At 44.7% G+C, this 16,783-nt stretch overlaps 3 protein-coding genes across 3 annotated transcripts; 1 reads left to right on the top strand and 2 right to left on the bottom strand.

The window, feature by feature from the left end:
- Positions 1-175: 175 nt before the first annotated feature.
- Positions 176-5,091, bottom strand: LOC117844894 (chromatin remodeling protein EBS). Its single transcript, XM_034725727.2, has 5 exons — positions 4,864-5,091; positions 3,701-4,049; positions 2,169-2,237; positions 727-862; positions 176-608 (listed from the first exon to the last, which is right to left on the bottom strand). Exons 1-5 carry the CDS (start codon positions 4,934-4,936, stop codon positions 579-581), a joined length of 657 nt encoding a protein of 218 aa, XP_034581618.1. The 5' UTR covers positions 4,937-5,091; the 3' UTR covers positions 176-578.
- Positions 5,092-9,698: 4,607 nt separating this feature from the next.
- On the top strand, positions 9,699-11,405 carry LOC117845855 (thioredoxin H-type). Its single transcript, XM_034726936.2, has 3 exons — positions 9,699-9,891; positions 10,864-10,986; positions 11,070-11,405. The coding sequence occupies exons 1-3, from the start codon at positions 9,802-9,804 to the stop codon at positions 11,214-11,216; spliced, it is 360 nt and encodes a 119-aa protein (XP_034582827.1). The 5' UTR covers positions 9,699-9,801; the 3' UTR covers positions 11,217-11,405.
- A 1,077-nt stretch (positions 11,406-12,482) lies between these two features.
- Positions 12,483-13,098, bottom strand: LOC117845856 (protein MATERNALLY EXPRESSED GENE 1-like). Its single transcript, XM_034726937.1, is given in 1 exon segment — positions 12,483-13,098. A coding segment is annotated over 1 exon segment (462 nt). The 5' UTR covers positions 13,008-13,098; the 3' UTR covers positions 12,483-12,545.
- Between the last annotated feature and the right edge of the window lie 3,685 nt (positions 13,099-16,783).

Here is a 16,783-nt window from a genome sequence, read left to right as displayed (position 1 = left end):
AAAACAGGAGCTGGAAGGAGAAACAGAGGGTGTCCATTTCCGATCGGACGGCTAAGGATATTGCCAAATGTGAACGAAGAAATGTAGCCCCTTTCTTATGCACCAACCACACATGCTGATTCACGCAAAATATGCACCAGACAATGGAGCGGGAGGATTCCAATCCCAAGCAGCATTTTGCAGGTACCACACCGAGATGCTTGCATTACATAGAGAATTTCAAAGTTCACATGAAGTACAGAGTTTTCTCAACAAACACGATGACTGGCCAGACCCAGCTGTGTGGCGATATTATTGCTAGATGATGAACGAGTCCTAAAATGCCCAAAGATTGATCACCTGATGCTGGCATGATGCTGCCATACTCTACACATACTCTGATAGTCCAACACTACCATGCAAATATCCTAGTATGCTCTCTCTAATACAACAATCTCATCAGGTTGCAAGCTATGTACAGCATGTGCCTGACATCAGAAGGACCCCTAGAGCCACAGACTGCAACAACAAATGGCATTACAGACCTCAGAAGGCTTTTGTACAACCGAGCAGTTGTCATAGATTAATCAGCAGGGCCATCACCGTCTCCGTCTTTTTGACTCCACTGGCTGAAGAGATCAGTTCAAGTTATATTATTCGGCATAATTCCCATTTGCATTGTGATTTTGAAATAACAAAACAAATTGCATCAAATGATAAGCAGCAATGGCATCACATGAAGTTTACCTTTTCTTCTGACTGCGCTGTAGCTTCATGAGAATTCTCTGCCATCTTCCCATTTTCAGCCGTACAAGTCTGGCAGAAAAAATGCTCAAGTTTCTTTGCTTCTTTGATAGTCATCCCAATGCAAGCAGGATGAAACCTGGAAAAAAAAAAGAAGCAGTTACAGCACGTGTACTTATATAGCCTCAGAAGTGCACAAAGTGCGGGTTCATTCATGCCCAGAAAAAGTTATATATTGACCTTAAGTCTTAATGGGGACACTTTCTACTGAGATATGTGCAAGAAATACATGAAAACAAAAATGAAACCCTACCTAAGAATTCAAGAACAGAATTCAGTGTAGGCAAATAGCGGTAATTCACTTTATTTTAGCAATGTAAAAGGTCCTTTTTTCTTACTTGATCTTCAGTGGGGGAAGTGCAGCAAATATCATGTTGCATTATGTTACAAACCACACAAAGGTAGGAAAGCAAACTAAAACTGAATATATGAGATGTGACTTTGGCACTACTCCACATGAGGAGGGAAATGTCAATTTGGAAAGCCAAGTAGTGCCCAGGAAGGATACATTTCGACATTTGGGATCAATGCTACAACGAGATGGGGATATTGATGAGGATGTTAGTCATAGAATCAAAGCGGGGTGGATGAAATGGCGCCAAGCATCAGGAATTTGATATGACAAGAAAATACCATTGACGCTAAAAGGCAAGTTTTATAGGACGGCGATTAAACCTACAATGTTGTACGGTGCAAAACGTTGGTCTAAAAAAACGACATGTCCAACAGATAAGTGTTGCGGAAATGCGTATGCTGCGTTGGATTTGTGGTCATACGAGAAGGGATCGAGTCCGGAATAAGGATATACGTGATAGGTTAGGGGTAGCACCAATTGAAGAAAAGTTTATCCAACACCGGCTGAGATGGTTTGGACATGTCCAACGAAAGCCTCCGGAGGCACCAGTGTGTAGTGGAACCCTAAGGCATGACAGTAATGTGAAGAGAGGCAGAGGAAGACCAAAATTGACGTGGGAAGAAGCATTAAAAGGAGATTTGAAGGGATGGAATATACCCAAAGAATTAGCACTGAATAGGAGTGCTTGGAAAACAGCTATTCATGTGCCCAAATCCTGATTTGTGGCTCTTGTTGGGTTTCAACTCTAGCCTACCCCAACTTGCTTGGGACTAAAAGGCTATGCTGTTGTTGTTGCCAATTTTGAACAATTCAAGTTAGTTACTTTTGCATGACCCAATGGTTTGATACCAACAAATTCGCATCTCCTGTCTAATCTCAGCAGATAAAACAAATCCACCTATTCATAGACCAACAAAACAATCTGTTGACTAAAAAATGCACTAGAAGAAAATAAGTGTAGCATGTTGCATCAACAAAACTCTTGCTAAGACTTTAGGAAATCAGTTTCTCCTCACATCAATATACTCACCAGTCAGAACATTCCTCGCATTGGATCATAAGATCATCAGGGTTGTATGGCATCTCACACTTGCAAAACCTGGCACATGTATTACAAAAGTGATGAGAGACAAAAAGAATGATGAATCAGATTCAAGAACTATACATAAATCAAACCTGCAACTAGGTAAGATAGCCAAAGGTTACCAACAACAGGGATTTGGTTTATAATATAGAGTTAGTAAAGTGAATGTTTCATCTATGACTTTCCAAAATCGTCACAATATTAGGTAGGTTGTAGTGTTGTAAGCTCAAACCCAAGCAGCATCCAGAATAACAGGAAAAGGCAGACAAGAAGCAGAGTGCGTATTCCATACACAGAGTAGCACGAGGAAGGAAGATAGGAAGGAGACATTAAGGAGTTTGAGTTTGGTTAACACTAGTAATAGGGCTGAAGTTGTATCTGACCTTGTCGCCTAGGCGACACCTTAAGAACCTTGAGGTGTAGGATCACGAACCTCAGTTCAGCTAGGAAGGTTGATGATAGTTTAGGTCCGTAGTAGCTTCAGGTAATTAGGAAACAGTCGCAGGAGAATTTGGAAATTGGGTCCTGTTACGAAAAGTTGAAGGTCTGCATCCATTATAGGAGGAGGCCATGTGTCTATTTCACAACCAAGCAAGAAATATCCTCTTCTTAGGTTCTCAAACTCTAATTTCTCTATCTACCCATTCTTGTACCCGCTTCTTGTAATTGCCAGTAACTAACTCCATTGGTCACCTTTGTAATCAAACAAAGAGTAGATTTAATGGAACAATACGCTGGAGGGGCATTGTTTGGAATATCGCTGCCATAGTGAACAAGGAACCAATACCCAATAAGGGCCTAAACAAACATGTTTCTAAACAGCATGAACCTTTTTGTGCCTCTTTTATTTTCCCCGATGGTAGGCAATACCAGCTATTGAAGAAGATAATTGGATTTTCCATCATTCCGTGTAATTTTCATATTGGACGTGCAATGATAGTACCTCTTTAAGAAAAACATAGAAATGAATTAAACCTATTGAGTACATACAGGTCCATGCCTACACAAGATCAATATGAACTTATCAAAATTATGGCCCTAAACAGACAACAACTACCACTTCTAAAATAAAAACATGTGTGGAATCCCTGAAGCAACTTGTGAAAATCATCTATAAAGAACATGGTACCAAAATAAGGACAAGTATCATCTATCCTGCAATTCAAGGTACTTATCATTTTCACCCTATGCCTCTATCGACACATAACAAGGGAAGAAATATACATTTGGTTTTTGAAATGTTTTTACTCCTAGTATTTTTGTAACTGTTCTAATTCCAATATCGATAAGAAAACCCATAGGAGTGTTTAGGGGAAATGCTACTTTGGAAAACTAAAGCTATCTGAAGCTTAACTATTTCAGACTAGAGACAGTAAGAGATTGACGCTTGCACAAGTCAAAGAACCCGATAAGCTGGAACTTGCAACAGCTTGCAAATTTAAACGATTTACTTGCAGAAGTTTTAAGCGCATTCTTACACAGCTATCCGATCGGGGACGAAGCTGCCTGTAGCTGATTTATACTCAAAGCGGCAGAAGAAGTCCTCAGCATTGACAGAATCAAGCTTTGTATAACTACGGAAGCTGTGGACATTGCACTTCCCCTCGATCGTGTCAGCACTTTGTAAATCATAGTGGTCAGAGAGGAAGACCTCCTTGGAACCATGAAAAGGTCGTCTCCCACCAATGGACTCCTCAGGCCTATAATACCATCGCACCCGTACTCTCACATTTGTGCCTCGAGATCCTGCTGCCTCAATTGCCTCAACTCTTGCCACATAGGGTGGCTTGGATGCATCATATGCTCTCATTAGCACACAATCACCAGCTGGAAGAAACAAATTAGAGAATCAATCAAATGCAAATGAAGCCTTGTGTTGGTTCATCAAAGCAATGAGAAATATTAATATAGACAAAAACGCCCCTACTGTTCTATGGCAGCTTGATCGAACTGCTGTAGCAAAAAGATACTGTTCATGTGCCAAATTTTAAGCTGCAATGCGAATGCTGAGGCAAGAAGATACTAGTGAATTGGGGATGATCTAATCCAAGAGCACTTAAATCATAAAAGAACGTGTTACACTTTTCTTTCTTTGCGTGTATCGACCACCCTAAGTAAAATAGAGCTTTGCTCTTACACAAATGCCAAGGCGAAATAAGCACATCCACAAATACTAGAAGTCAGAACTTTCCAACAAACTGAATTCTCCGCTAACTGAAGAATTGCAAAAGGAAGTTTCCAGCGACCAGAGCGGAGCTCTATTAACTGGCACCGTGATGTAATCCCCCTCGAAGACTGCGCCTTCGCAGTGGTAATTGATCTCAAACCCAAATTAGACACCGAATGATACGCAGTGAGCATCAAACAACCAAAATAACCATGGTAGCAGCACGACCGCCTAAATACCATTCCCAACCCAAAATAAATAGCGATCGAAATGTCCCAACTGACGGAACCATTTCTGACAACATCAACCCACCCCGAAATAAACACCCCGCGAATCCCCGGGCCCGGAAATCGAGACCCCCGACCCCGTATCCCCGCGAATAGGCCGCGCCACCAAAAATCCCCAACCCCACCCCCCACCCCCCCCCCGCGCAAATTCCGGATCAGAAGAAGGGGCGAAGGGGAGGGGCCTCACGCTTGATGACTCTGTCGGAGCCCTTGATGGTGTAAGACTCGAGGATCCGCTTGGGCGGCCGCGACTTCGCCATGGCGCGCGGCGGCGTCGGCGACGGCGAGGTGTGGGGGCGGCGGGGCAGCTAGGGTTTGGAAGGAGGAGGAGGAGGAGGAGACCACGAGAAGACGGTGGATTTTTTTTTTCTTTCTCCCTCGATCTGTTTGTTCCTTTCCCCCCTTTCGTTCGAAATGCGGAGGCGCTCGCGGCTCTCGCTCGGCTGCTGTTTTTTTTTCCCTCTATTTTTTTTTTTTTACCGCCACCTCCGCCGCGCGCTTTTCGCGTGCGCGGCTTTGATGGGAGCAGTAAAAGTTGGCGAGCTGGCGCCGGCGGGTGAATGAGGGGGCGGTGAAATTGCCGCGAAGGGCGGGGAGCGTGCCGGCCGTTGGATGGGGTGGGAGGGTGGATCGTGACCGTCGGTTGGGAGGGGAAGATGGGGATGGGGCTTCTGGATGGTTCGGAACGGGGCTGGAAGGAAGTGGGGTGATTTGAGCCTGTTGTACGGACGATGGATAGGACGGACAGGGATAGGAGGACAGTTGGGCACTTACGTGCCTGCCATTCAATGAGTGGGTAGCACGATGGCACCTGGCACGTAATTCAAAAAAAACATAAGCCACTCAAATGTTGCGCTTTACTGTTAAAATCTTAAGGATGGATTTACTGTTAAAATCTTAAGGATGGATTTTGATCACATTCAGTGGTAATTATCAGGTGCTATAAAATTGATATGATCTTGAATTTCCCTTAACGCGGATATAACCATGCTACTTATGCAAAATAAACATTTATAATCACAATCGCCTTGCATGGATGGATTGCTACCAATATTTATTTAGGACATTTTCACAGCACACAATGTGATGACATGTTACTACGAATATTTTGTGCAAGCTAAACGAATCACAGCACGAGCGTTCATAATATTTTCGCATTGGTTAAGCTTATTGTGAAATCTATCCATCCAAGTTTTAAGTACTAGACTTAGCATAAATGCTTGGATTTTTGTAATTTATTTTAGAAAACGAATGTACCATCTTCCAATGCTGGCATACTATGATGATTTCATTATTCTCAAGATCTGTCGATCCACCTTCTCGAAGGTGGTCATGAAGTAAGGTGTGTGTATGTGAATGTTCGAGTTTGTATTATATTTTTTAAGAAAAAATATTTTTAGATGGTAGGTGTAAGGAAAATATTGTTCACAGCAAAGAACAAAGAATCAGAATCTATGGTGACTTCGCAATCCTATGTTGTCTCGGTTTGTTGAAGATGCCGCAAAAATAACATTTAAAAAAAATTGTCTTGTTTTAAATGGAAAAAACATCATAAATGCATTTTTCATAAAAGAACCAATCTTATGACTCTTAAATCGACCAAATTGCTTATCCGTATAGGCACCCAATCATACCTTCGCGGTCTTGTTTTGGCTTTTTCCATTGTAGAAGGAACAAAATCGTACCTTTGCGTGGCTGGTAGGTGAAGTCAATTTTTTAAAGAAAAGCTTGCCATGTATAGCGCTGCAAAGAAAGCTTGCCTAGGATCGCAAGGCGCACTGCCAATTCCTGTGGAGAGGCAGAGCCTCCACTTAAAGGAATCAAACATGATAACTGGCACTATCGTTTTCTAAACGTGCGTACATGGGCCCTGCCCCCTGGATCCCTTGACAATAGTCAATACATGAGCACGATCACTGTTCAGCATAATATAGCTTGAAATTTTGACATGAAATTGAACCAGTGCCCGTCTTTTAGATAAACCCTAACAAAATAATACGCATAGCTTCATGTTACAAACTCTTTTTCTAAGGCCTGTTTTATCTCTTTCTATCTCTTGGTTACAGCCTTACAGGGATGCGTAGCCTTTCTAAGGGGTGTTTGATCCGTATACTAATTTTTAATTCGGGTCACATCGAATGTTTGGATACCAATTAGAAGGATTAAATGTGAACTAATTATAAAACTAATTGCATAAGCTGTGGCTAATTCGCGAGACAAATTTATTAAACCTAATTAATCCATGATTAACACATATTTACTATAGCACCGCATGGTCAAATCGTGAACTAATTATGCTTAATAAATTCATCTCGCGAATTAGCCTTCGTTTATACGCCACCTAAGACTCCTCTGTTTTTTTATCATCAAATTGCCCAAAACAGCTAACAATAGACGGCCCAAAACTTATATGGGCCGAGACACTGCAACACGCGTAGGTGTGGTCCTGTCAACACCTCCTACTTGCAGAAATAAATAGCCGATCCAAAAATTTGCAGACCCTACCACTGGATCGAATGGCAGAAGCTCGACAGTAACTTCCCTCCTCTGGAAAATATACTTTCAAAAAATCATAACTAATTCATATAAATTTAGATGGAAATAAACTTAATATAAAAATTGTAGATCTCGACGAGATCTACAACTTTGTAGTTCAAAATTTTTGCATTTGATATTATCTTGATACTCAAATAATCGACACAAGTTTCAGATCTAAAATTCACATTCTAGATCTGAGACTGTGCAACACACATTCAAAAAATCATAACTAATTCATATGAACTTTAATAGAGATAAGTTTTATATAAAAATTGGAGCTCTCAATAAGGTTTACAACTTTTTAGTTCAAACTATTTTTATTTGGTGCCATCTTTATGCTCAAATAATCGATACAATTTTCAGATTTAAAATTGAATTTTAGATGTGAAACTTGTGTCAATTATTTGAGTACCAAGATGATATTAAATAAAAAAAAGTTTAAACTTTATAGATCTCGTCGAGATCTACAATTTTTATATAAAGTTTATCTCCATTCGAGTTTATATGAATTAGTTATGATTTTTTTAAAGTGTACTGTGAATTAGCTATGATTTTTTTTAAAGTGTATTGTCTAGAGGAGGGAAATTAACGCTGATTCAACCGGTGGTAGGTTGCTTCTGCCGTTTAATTTGATGTTGGAGGTTTATTTCTGCAAATTTTTGAATTGGCTATCTATTTCTTAAATGAAAAAAAATAAGAAGAAAAAAAATTCCCTACTTAGCACGTTGCATCACCACCACCACCTGAGGCTCGAGCATATCACATCGAACATTCCAGATATCGCTCCGTGCCTCCGTCACGACTCACGACCGCCACGTCGGGTCAACGCGCAAAGCTAGTCGGCAGCCAGCAGACCTTGACGTCACACACGACGAGGGCAGCCGAGCAGAGCAGGAAGTTGGTTGGATAAACAATGATCACAAATTTAGTAGAGAATATGATTAGATGCTAACGAAGTCTTTTAACAATTTAGTACAGCATTTCAAAATGGCCATTAACAATTTAACTAAATAATATGATTTATCGAATCATTTAGTCAAAAGTGAACAAATTACAGTTTTTTTTAAAATGACCAACTAGATTACGATCTAGCTGTCTGAGTTGAGTCAATAACAAAGTCTTCGTCATCACTGATGTGGTATTGCGGCGTAGATTGCCTCGAAGTTGGATTTGGAGGGCAACTTCCTGCAAAAAAAAAAACTAGAAATTTCATCTGGTGGGAATAGGTGAGTGGGATTGGGATCATCTGTGACGACGACTGCCAAACAGTTGCTAGAAAAAAAAAGGCTTTGAATTGCTTTCGTTTTGTGCGGAATTGACTCCAAATTGTTACTTATTAATTGCAAGGAAAAGAAATGGACGCATCCCTTTCTTAGATGCAAAGGAAGCTTATGCGAGTAGATTTTTGCGGTTGGGAAATATACATAAAATCGAGGCAAAAAACCTTGCACGACTTTTGACAAAATTAGGTGCCGTCTTATCCTACTGGTGGCTAGAAAAGCGTCCATGTTCATTCACAGAAAGTTCAGAGTCGTCGCTTCACACGATAAGAAACGGCAGGCACCAACGGATGGATGTTTCCAGAGATTCGAGCCTATCCTTCTCGCGTGTACACAAATGGCTACGCCTTCGAATTCCTTCTTCCACTTACGGAGCACCTTCGGATATGATTCGAACAGAATACACATGGTGTGGCAAGGATGATGACATTTATACAGATTTGACGGTTTTGTATTTCGATGTGCTCAGATCGATGCAGCCTGATAACAAAAAATGAAGCCAAGTTAAATGCCGCACGACTAAATTTTCATATATTCTTTTGCAAAATACGTATATATCAAATCGACTTCAGTGTATTAGGAGGTGTTTGGATGCGGGTCACATCGGAGGTTCGGACGCTAATTAGGAGAACTAAACATGAGCTAATTATAAAACTAACTGCAGAACCCCTATACTAATTCGTGAGATGAATCTATTAAGCCTAATTAATCCATCATTAGCAAATGGTTATTGTAGTCTTGCGAATTAGACTCCATCTGTGTAATTAGTTTTATAATTAGACTATATTTAATACTCCTAATTAGTATCAACACATCCGATGTGACAGGTACTACCTTTATGAGTCTGTAACAGGCCCTTATCGTCACCACCAATTATTCAGTTTTTTTTTTACCTTTGGAGAACAGTGGTGAGTAGTGATTTTTTATTGGTTTTTGCAGGCGGATCACCCAACAGCAAAGTGCGCGTGGCCCACTTTTTTCTAATTTACCGTCCGAACCTTCGAGAAGGGCACCGTCCAACCGGCCGCCGACGAGCGCGATTACGTGCGCTCCGGCGTCCTCGGTGGCTCGGTCTCGTCTCGGCCGATCCCATTCCCACCCGAGACGGAACGCGTGGAGAGAGAGGAGGACAAGGCCCGCAAGGGCGTTTCCGTCATTTCCGCTCCCACAAAGCCTCTATAAATACCCCGACACGCGCTCCGGATGAGGACACCAAACGCAATCTTGCAATACGGCCCCTGAAGGAAGTCTTAATCGCCACTAAGCTTTCGATCGCGCCGAGGAAGAAGGGAGGAGAGGAGAGGAGAATGGCGGCCGAGAAGGGACAAGTGATCGCGTGCCACACCAAGGAGGAGTTCGACAACCAGATGAAGGCGGCCGAGGAGGCCAAAACGCTGGTAAGCGCCCCATGACCCCGCTCCCCATCTCCCTCCTGCTTTTGTGATTCCCCCGTAATTTTTGGGGGAGCTGTTCGGCGGATTCGTCGCGCTAGGTTTTCCTGGATCCGATCCGTCTTGGTTTCTTTGCGCGGTCGGTCCCTGTGTTCAAATCCGTTCTAGATTGCATCGGGAGTGATCGAGTTTGGGCGATTAGGGCGCGGCTCGTGTAGTCGGGAAGCGTGCCGTGTTGGGGCTTGTACTGGGTCGTTCCCGATTTGTTATCGGGCCTAGGGGTTTTGTTGTTTACGCTGTGGACAGAATTATTGGTGGAGCGCAAGATGGTGATGCGTCGATGACTAGGTGCAACGAATTTATCGCACACGCGTTTGGATCTGTAGTGTACATGCTTCGATGATTCTTGAGTTGTTAGGCATGGTTTGGGTAATTGGGTTATCTGTCTACGGCTGATTCACGCTGCTTTTTTGTTAGAATTTGGCATGATTTCAATGTTTAAATCTGGTATTATCTTGGGGTGACTTTTGACTGTGACTGATTGGAGCTGGCAATTGCTATCTTCGTGAGAAGTGGAAGTACTATGTACACTGCTACGCTGCCTGGTCAATTGAGGAAGTAGATGAATAGACCTAGCTATTTCCAGGAACCCATTTAAAATTTGGGGAAGATTATGCAGTCACAGATGACAGGGAAATTATTTGAGATTAGGGAAGAATTGTTGCGTATGGAAGTCGTTGAAATTGGATAGAATTCAAGGGCGATAGGCTGGCTTTATACTTTTTTTTTTCTTGGTATGACTGGTTTGTAATCTTCGTGGGGCATGGGCATTTGTGCACAAGCAAATGCTCCATAGTCTTACTCAACCACAGTTGAGTTTTGCTATGTTATTTTCCTCTGATGGCATAGTTGATCTGTGCCACACCCAGTTATACTGCTGCTAACTTTGGGGCATTTGTCAACTTTTTTGCACCCCAGGTGGTCATCGACTTCACTGCCTCCTGGTGTGGTCCTTGCCGCATCATTGCCCCAGTTTTTGCTGAACTCGCCAAGAGTTATCCCCACGTTGTCTTCCTCAAGGTGGACGTTGACGAGCTGAAGGTGAGCACGGTGTACCGATAGTTCTCCAAAACACTTGCCCTTGCCCTGTAACGTCGTACTAACGCTGTTTCCTTGTTCAACAGGAAGTCGCCGCTGAATACAAGGTCGAGGCGATGCCGACCTTCCTCCTCATCAAGGAGGGCAAGGAAGTCCACAAAATTGTCGGCGCCAGGAAGGACGACCTCCTGGCGAAGGTTGCTGAGCACGGCGGGGGTACCGCTTCCGCCTAAGGATATAGCATCACCAGTCATCGCTCATAAGGGCCAGCACACGGCGTGGTAGCAGCAGGCGTCATCATTTTCTGTTTGGTTTGGGTGATTGTGAACAGCTATGTGCAACTCCTGAGTCAGGATAGACCTGTTATCGTTCTGAATACTGTATGCGATGATATATGGATGCATTGTGACGAAAGTTTATTAGATCTGGGTGTCTTGACTTGATTTCTGCTTTTGGGCTTTGAGTATGGCTGAATGAAATACATGAATGCTGGCAACGCTGTGCTTGTATATCTGTTCACCGTGCATCGTTATGCTATATCTGCCCTGTGAGGGCAAAGCATTGGGCAGCATCTGGTTCTTGCTCCCTTGTACGTACTCCAGATGGTACCCAATGTGCTCTGCTGCAAGAAAGCGTAATTCCAGCCTGATGAACTTGTGCCAAAACTGAAGTTGGACGAATTCTGTATCATGTTCCAAATCGAAGGGTCTTGTTGTATATTACTCCATGTGTTTAGTTCATAAACGACGAACATAGGTAGTACTACGAAAAATAAAGATGAATCTAGTAATCAGGTAGATATACACGATTTTATAGTCGAACCTCTAATCAACAATAATGGTCGAAGCTAAGAATATTTGATCCAAGAAATCCTAGAACGAGACCCAAAGAAAGAGGCCCTTGAGGCTTGAAGGGCCCAAATGGACGAGAGCCCAACTCCAGCCACATTCGGGCCTGTAGTAGTCTGGAAAGCTAGCCGACCGAAACCGAACCGCCAAAGCCCAGTCCTGGTCCACACAGCCAGCCCGACTCGAAATCAACCTGGAATGTTTCTTTCTACTCGTTCGTTCATGGCGCACCCGCATATCAATATTTAAATTTTACAATTTTTATCAATAATTTAGCTAATAGTTTTTATTTTTTAATAAAAAATTAATTTGGTTAGATTTGTAATCAAATGCACTCTCCAAAATTTGTAAGTTTATAAACAATATAATATAAGATAAAGGAATAATCAAAGTCTAATTTGGAAGACCTGCTATGCCGTGCCACGCCTTATAAAAAGGAACGGAGAGAGTATCACTTACGCAGTGGTGATGAGAGCAGAAGGTTAGGCAGTGAGAAGTGGGCATTTGGCAAAACGGCCTGGCCCAGTGACATACATGATTAGAATTAATGCAAAGATGTGCTGATGTCGATGTTTTAATCAACCATAGCCTTTGCGTTGTTGTATACCCAGATGCGCACCTTTGCAAAATTCGCCATGATAATTTGTTCATATCACGGTTCCTTCATTATTCCAATAACATTGCCTTATGTTACATTGTGCTACAGTCTAAAAATTAACAGGCTTTACTGCACTGAGCAAGTGTAGCAAAGCAGCAATGAGGGCAACGGCCGCCATTGACGCAGCAATAGCAGTTGTCACCGCATGGGCGTTGGTTTGATTCAGCACACCGTGCTGATGATCCTAGTTGAGCGAAAGCTGGAGCTGGAGCACCTATTTCATCGATGCCTTCACCTGTTTGTAATAAGAGGTAAAGAATAAGCATTTCGCCGGCAGATGGTCGCTGGCTAGAGAATAATCGCGTAATGTTTAGCAACAGATGATCATCATTAAACGATTGAGTTCTAAAGTAGATCATGCGTGAATTCCCCATCACGCATAACATATTGTACATAGACACGCATACAATCAAATCTTTTTATGGTTTTCACTTACCCTGAGCATGAACTGCAAAGGATCCGAGAAGAAGCAACGCGAAAAACACTAGCGCATTCATGTGCTTTGCGTACTTCTCCATGTAGGCAGGAAAAAAAGGGGAAGTCTCTGTGATCCTAGAAGAGTTTGTGTTCTGGTGTATGCAATGTGCTCCCTTGGCCTGTGCGCAGTGGCTGTATATAGAGTGATAGGGGCAACCAGCAACCTAGTCATGGATAAGTACGTGTTGATCACAGATAGGCTAGTCATTCCATAATTAGTAGTGATTTATTTCCTGCTAGGTTGGCCATGTATAATAAAACATTTCATAGTTAGTGGCAGGATTCTAAATGATATGCTGCTGTTTAATGTTAGGCCAGCCTAGTCACTCCATGATTAGTAGTGATTTATTCCCTACTAATTTTGTGACAAGTTTTAATTCTTTAATTTGAAGCAAAATGCTAAACTATACACCACTGACAGGTTGGTACCCATTAGCTTAATAAAATACTGCTATAGTTGCTACTATCTCCATCTCAAAATAACTGCATTTGTTTATGGGGTTGTAAGGCTTGACTGGGCCTAGAGGAGTCGAGAGCCCAATCATCCCAAGCAATACCGCATTAACTTAATGGGCCGAGTATGGACAGTTCTCTTAACGGGACCAAGACGGGCCGAGTTTGCTCCTCGGCTCGGCTTCCAGCGCCGCCGCGGCTCTCGGTGGCGGTCTGCCGGAGTCTGGCCGCCGGCGACGGGAACACCACCAGAGGAGAGAGAGAGAGAGAGAGAGAGAGAGAGAGAGAGAGAGAGAGAGAGGATAAAGTGGAGATCCCGTTCTTGAAATCATTAGGGTGGGCTGTAGTATGGAAAGGAGGCACGCCAGGCGAGGTCGAGCCGCAGCGTCTCCCTTTGCCTTTAGCTGCGATCCTTGACGTGTGTGCAGTGGGTTCCATGCCTCCATGGATGCATGTTCTGCACGGCAGCATCAGGTTCTTGCCTGATCTCTGGACCTCTTTCGGATTTCGGAGAGAGGCCGAGATCATATCAGTAAAGGCGGGCGGGGACCTGGAATATAATCATTCAGTATCAGATAATTGACGAACGGAGAATCTCAGTTCTTTGGCTTTCTTTTTATAATAACGAGTATAATTTGTGCAACAAAAAAAAAGAGATAATTGTAAATGGAATCTCAATCGATGATTGTAAATGGAATCTCAATCGAGTATGCGGAATGCAAGACCCCATGATTAGCATTCAGCAACGCGATTCGTACCAGAAAACATAGTACCAACAACCGCCCCCCAGGGATGACATGGCAAAAGGCTAATAATGTTGTCGTGACTAGCTAGGGGAACGTTTGCATTTTCGCACATCATCAGGCAGGCGATCGGCGAACATACGAAAGAAGAGGGGGAAAAAAAAAAAGCCCACCGCCACCACCAACCACGCCAGGGAGGAGGCTGGTGTGAACGGAACCCCCCCGGCGATATTTTCTTTTTGCTGTTATTATTGCAAGGTCTACGATGCTCTCATTTCTGGAGGGTGGACCGACGGCACGAACGAACAGTCAAAGCCGTCCTGGTGCTGGTGGGGCACGAGCACGCGTACTAGACAGCAGGGAGCCCGGCCCAAGCAGCAGGCTTCATCTGGGCGAGGCCGCAGCTAGCCAGGGGCTACAGGACGTGTCCGCGGGAGAGCACGCGCGCCGTCTCACTCACCCTCCAAGGCTCCAACTCCCCGGGCAAGAGGGAGGCTCGTTACTGGTCTTCGTTTGGGTCAGAGATCTACTAGTAATTTCTCTTCTTTGCCTGGTTATATGGCCTTCCAGGTGCATAATCTTGTATTTTTTTTCCTATATCAATAGAAACGCGCACGTCGTGTGCCGTTCGTTAAAAAAAAACATCAGTACAAGATACGATGAGATCGTTACTGGTCTATTACTTCGTCCCATTTAAACTACTGACGATAAACCATGTCATGCTAACTTGGCTTATAGTAGAGCGGCTATCGATAAGCCATGTCATGCTAAGCACACTGCCTTCACTGCCCGGTGATTGCAGCACACGTCATTTCTTTTCTCAAAAGAAAAATCGAAAGAAAAAAAACTAATAAAAACATGACAAATGCCAGCGTAATCGCCAGGCCAAAAAAAAAAAAACGTTTTCCAGCGAGCGAGGAGATGGAGAGAAGCATCGCTAAAACGAGCAACGCACCCGTTTGATTTCGAAGCAGGCCTTCCACAACCTCCACGCGGTGAGCAATTAATCGCTCGAGCGGGTTAATTGCTCCTCGCCCGCCCCCCCCCCCCCCCCCCCCCCCCCCCCCCCCCCCCCCCCCCCCCCCCCGTGCAGCCCCCCCAGGCCCTACTATAAAGAAGCCCTCCCCTTCCCCTTCCCCTTCCCAGGCATGAGCACTCATCTCCTCCGCCCTCCCATGGCCGCGCCCTGTGCCTGGGACACCTCCTTCCACGAAAAGCACCAGCAGCTCTAATCCGTTCGCCTAACCTGGCTCCAATCCGCCATTGCAGCTAGCTTCCCTCTTAACCCTTCTTGTTTGTTCGAGAAGATAATTTCAAGAAGAAGGGGAGGAGAAGAGAAGATTTGGGATTTATTTGAAGAAGAGACGGATACAGAGAGAGAGAGAGATTTGAGGAAGGAGATGGGCAAGTACGTGGAGCTGCTGGACATGGGGGTGCGCATCGCGGCGCGGTTCCACTCCCACTGCCCGCAGACCGCGCGGCTGTACTACCACCCGCCCGCCGGTGCGCCGACCGCCGCCGGAGACGGCCGCAAGGGCGAGTCCGCGGCGGCGGCCGTGATGGCGCAGAAGAGGCAGCAGGGGTTCGAGCCCGCGGAGATCATCCTCTACACCGTCGTCTAGTCTTTGGCCAAGATTTGTTCATGAGAGGAGAGAGATGTGATGCTATCCTTTTTCCTTTTCTTTCCCATTTGTGCTGGATTGATGAGCTGAAGAGCTTGCAAAAGCTGCAAGCTGCAGTTGATCGATTATAATTTACCATGATGAGTTCCATTCATTCATTTCGGGGGGGTCTAATTGCTTTCATAATCTGATAGCACATCGCGGGTTATGTGTGTCGCATGGAATCCTTCCTCTGTTTCAGCTTGGGAACAGCAGCCCCGAATGAACGGGGACGATTTCTTCGTTCCAAAAAAATTCTGGGACTGCGCCGTGCTCATAGATTATACCCGTATAGTGGTAGGTCTGCAGGTTTCGTTTCCAATTGCGCGAATTTCACGCGGCATTGCAGCAACTTGGCTGCTTGTTGGTTTTGTTGTCCTGTTCCTGTGCCGTGACGCGAAGCCAAGTGGAATCCGAGGTTGCTTCGTTCGCTCGGTGGTGGAAGACCCGGAAGAGAGCGGAACGAGAGGCTCCGAATCGTCGGCGGCGGCGGCGGCGGAGGAGGAAGGAAGGATTCGGTGGCGGTGGTGGTCGGCGGCGTGGCCTGCCTGCCCCAGTCCCCCCCCCCCCCCCCCCCCCCCCCCCCCCCCCCCCCCCCCCCCCCCCACACACACACACACACACACACACACCGGGCCCTGATTTTCTGGGGCAGGGTGAGAGGACGGACGCGAGTACTTTTCCGTTTTCGTTTTGGCTGTTTCATGTCAGCTTGTGCCATGTTCCGCGGCTGGCTGGTGAAGGGAGGCGACAGGCGTCCGTGACCATGCCCCTTTTTCCCATCTTCACCAACCGGGGAGCAGCTAACATTTTCTTAACCGAGGTTTCGTTGGAAAAGTCTCACACCTCTCGCGGTTACAAACCAATCGCTCGACCACCGCCGCTTGACGTTGCCGACCAACCAAGTTGAGTGCACGGCCCATTCGGCTTTGCCGGCAACGCTCCATTTCCCTTTCCCTC

Source organism: Setaria viridis, chromosome 2 (genome assembly GCF_005286985.2).
Source record: "Setaria viridis chromosome 2, Setaria_viridis_v4.0, whole genome shotgun sequence".
Lineage (NCBI taxonomy): Eukaryota > Viridiplantae > Streptophyta > Magnoliopsida > Poales > Poaceae > Setaria > Setaria viridis.
The sequence above is the reverse complement of the archived record's forward strand: the minus strand, read 5'-3'. Positions and strand labels throughout refer to the sequence as shown.

Bases quoted from the DNA above. Each gene is read 5' to 3' on its own strand.
- LOC117844894 (XM_034725727.2), bottom strand. From the start codon at position 4,936: ATGGCGAAGTCGCGGCCGCCCAAGCGGATCCTCGAGTCTTACACCATC. The intron at 4,050-4,863 runs GTGAGGCCCCTC...TGTTTCTTCCAG, and splicing joins CTCCGACAGAGTCATCAAGC to CTGGTGATTGTGTGCTAATG. The intron at 2,238-3,700 runs GTAAGAATGCGC...TACATGTGCCAG, and splicing joins GTCCCCGATCGGATAGCTGT to GTTTTGCAAGTGTGAGATGC.
- LOC117845855 (XM_034726936.2), top strand. From the start codon at position 9,802: ATGGCGGCCGAGAAGGGACAAGTGATCGCGTGCCACACCAAGGAGGAG. The intron at 9,892-10,863 runs GTAAGCGCCCCA...TTTGCACCCCAG, and splicing joins CCGAGGAGGCCAAAACGCTG to GTGGTCATCGACTTCACTGC. The intron at 10,987-11,069 runs GTGAGCACGGTG...CTTGTTCAACAG, and splicing joins TGGACGTTGACGAGCTGAAG to GAAGTCGCCGCTGAATACAA.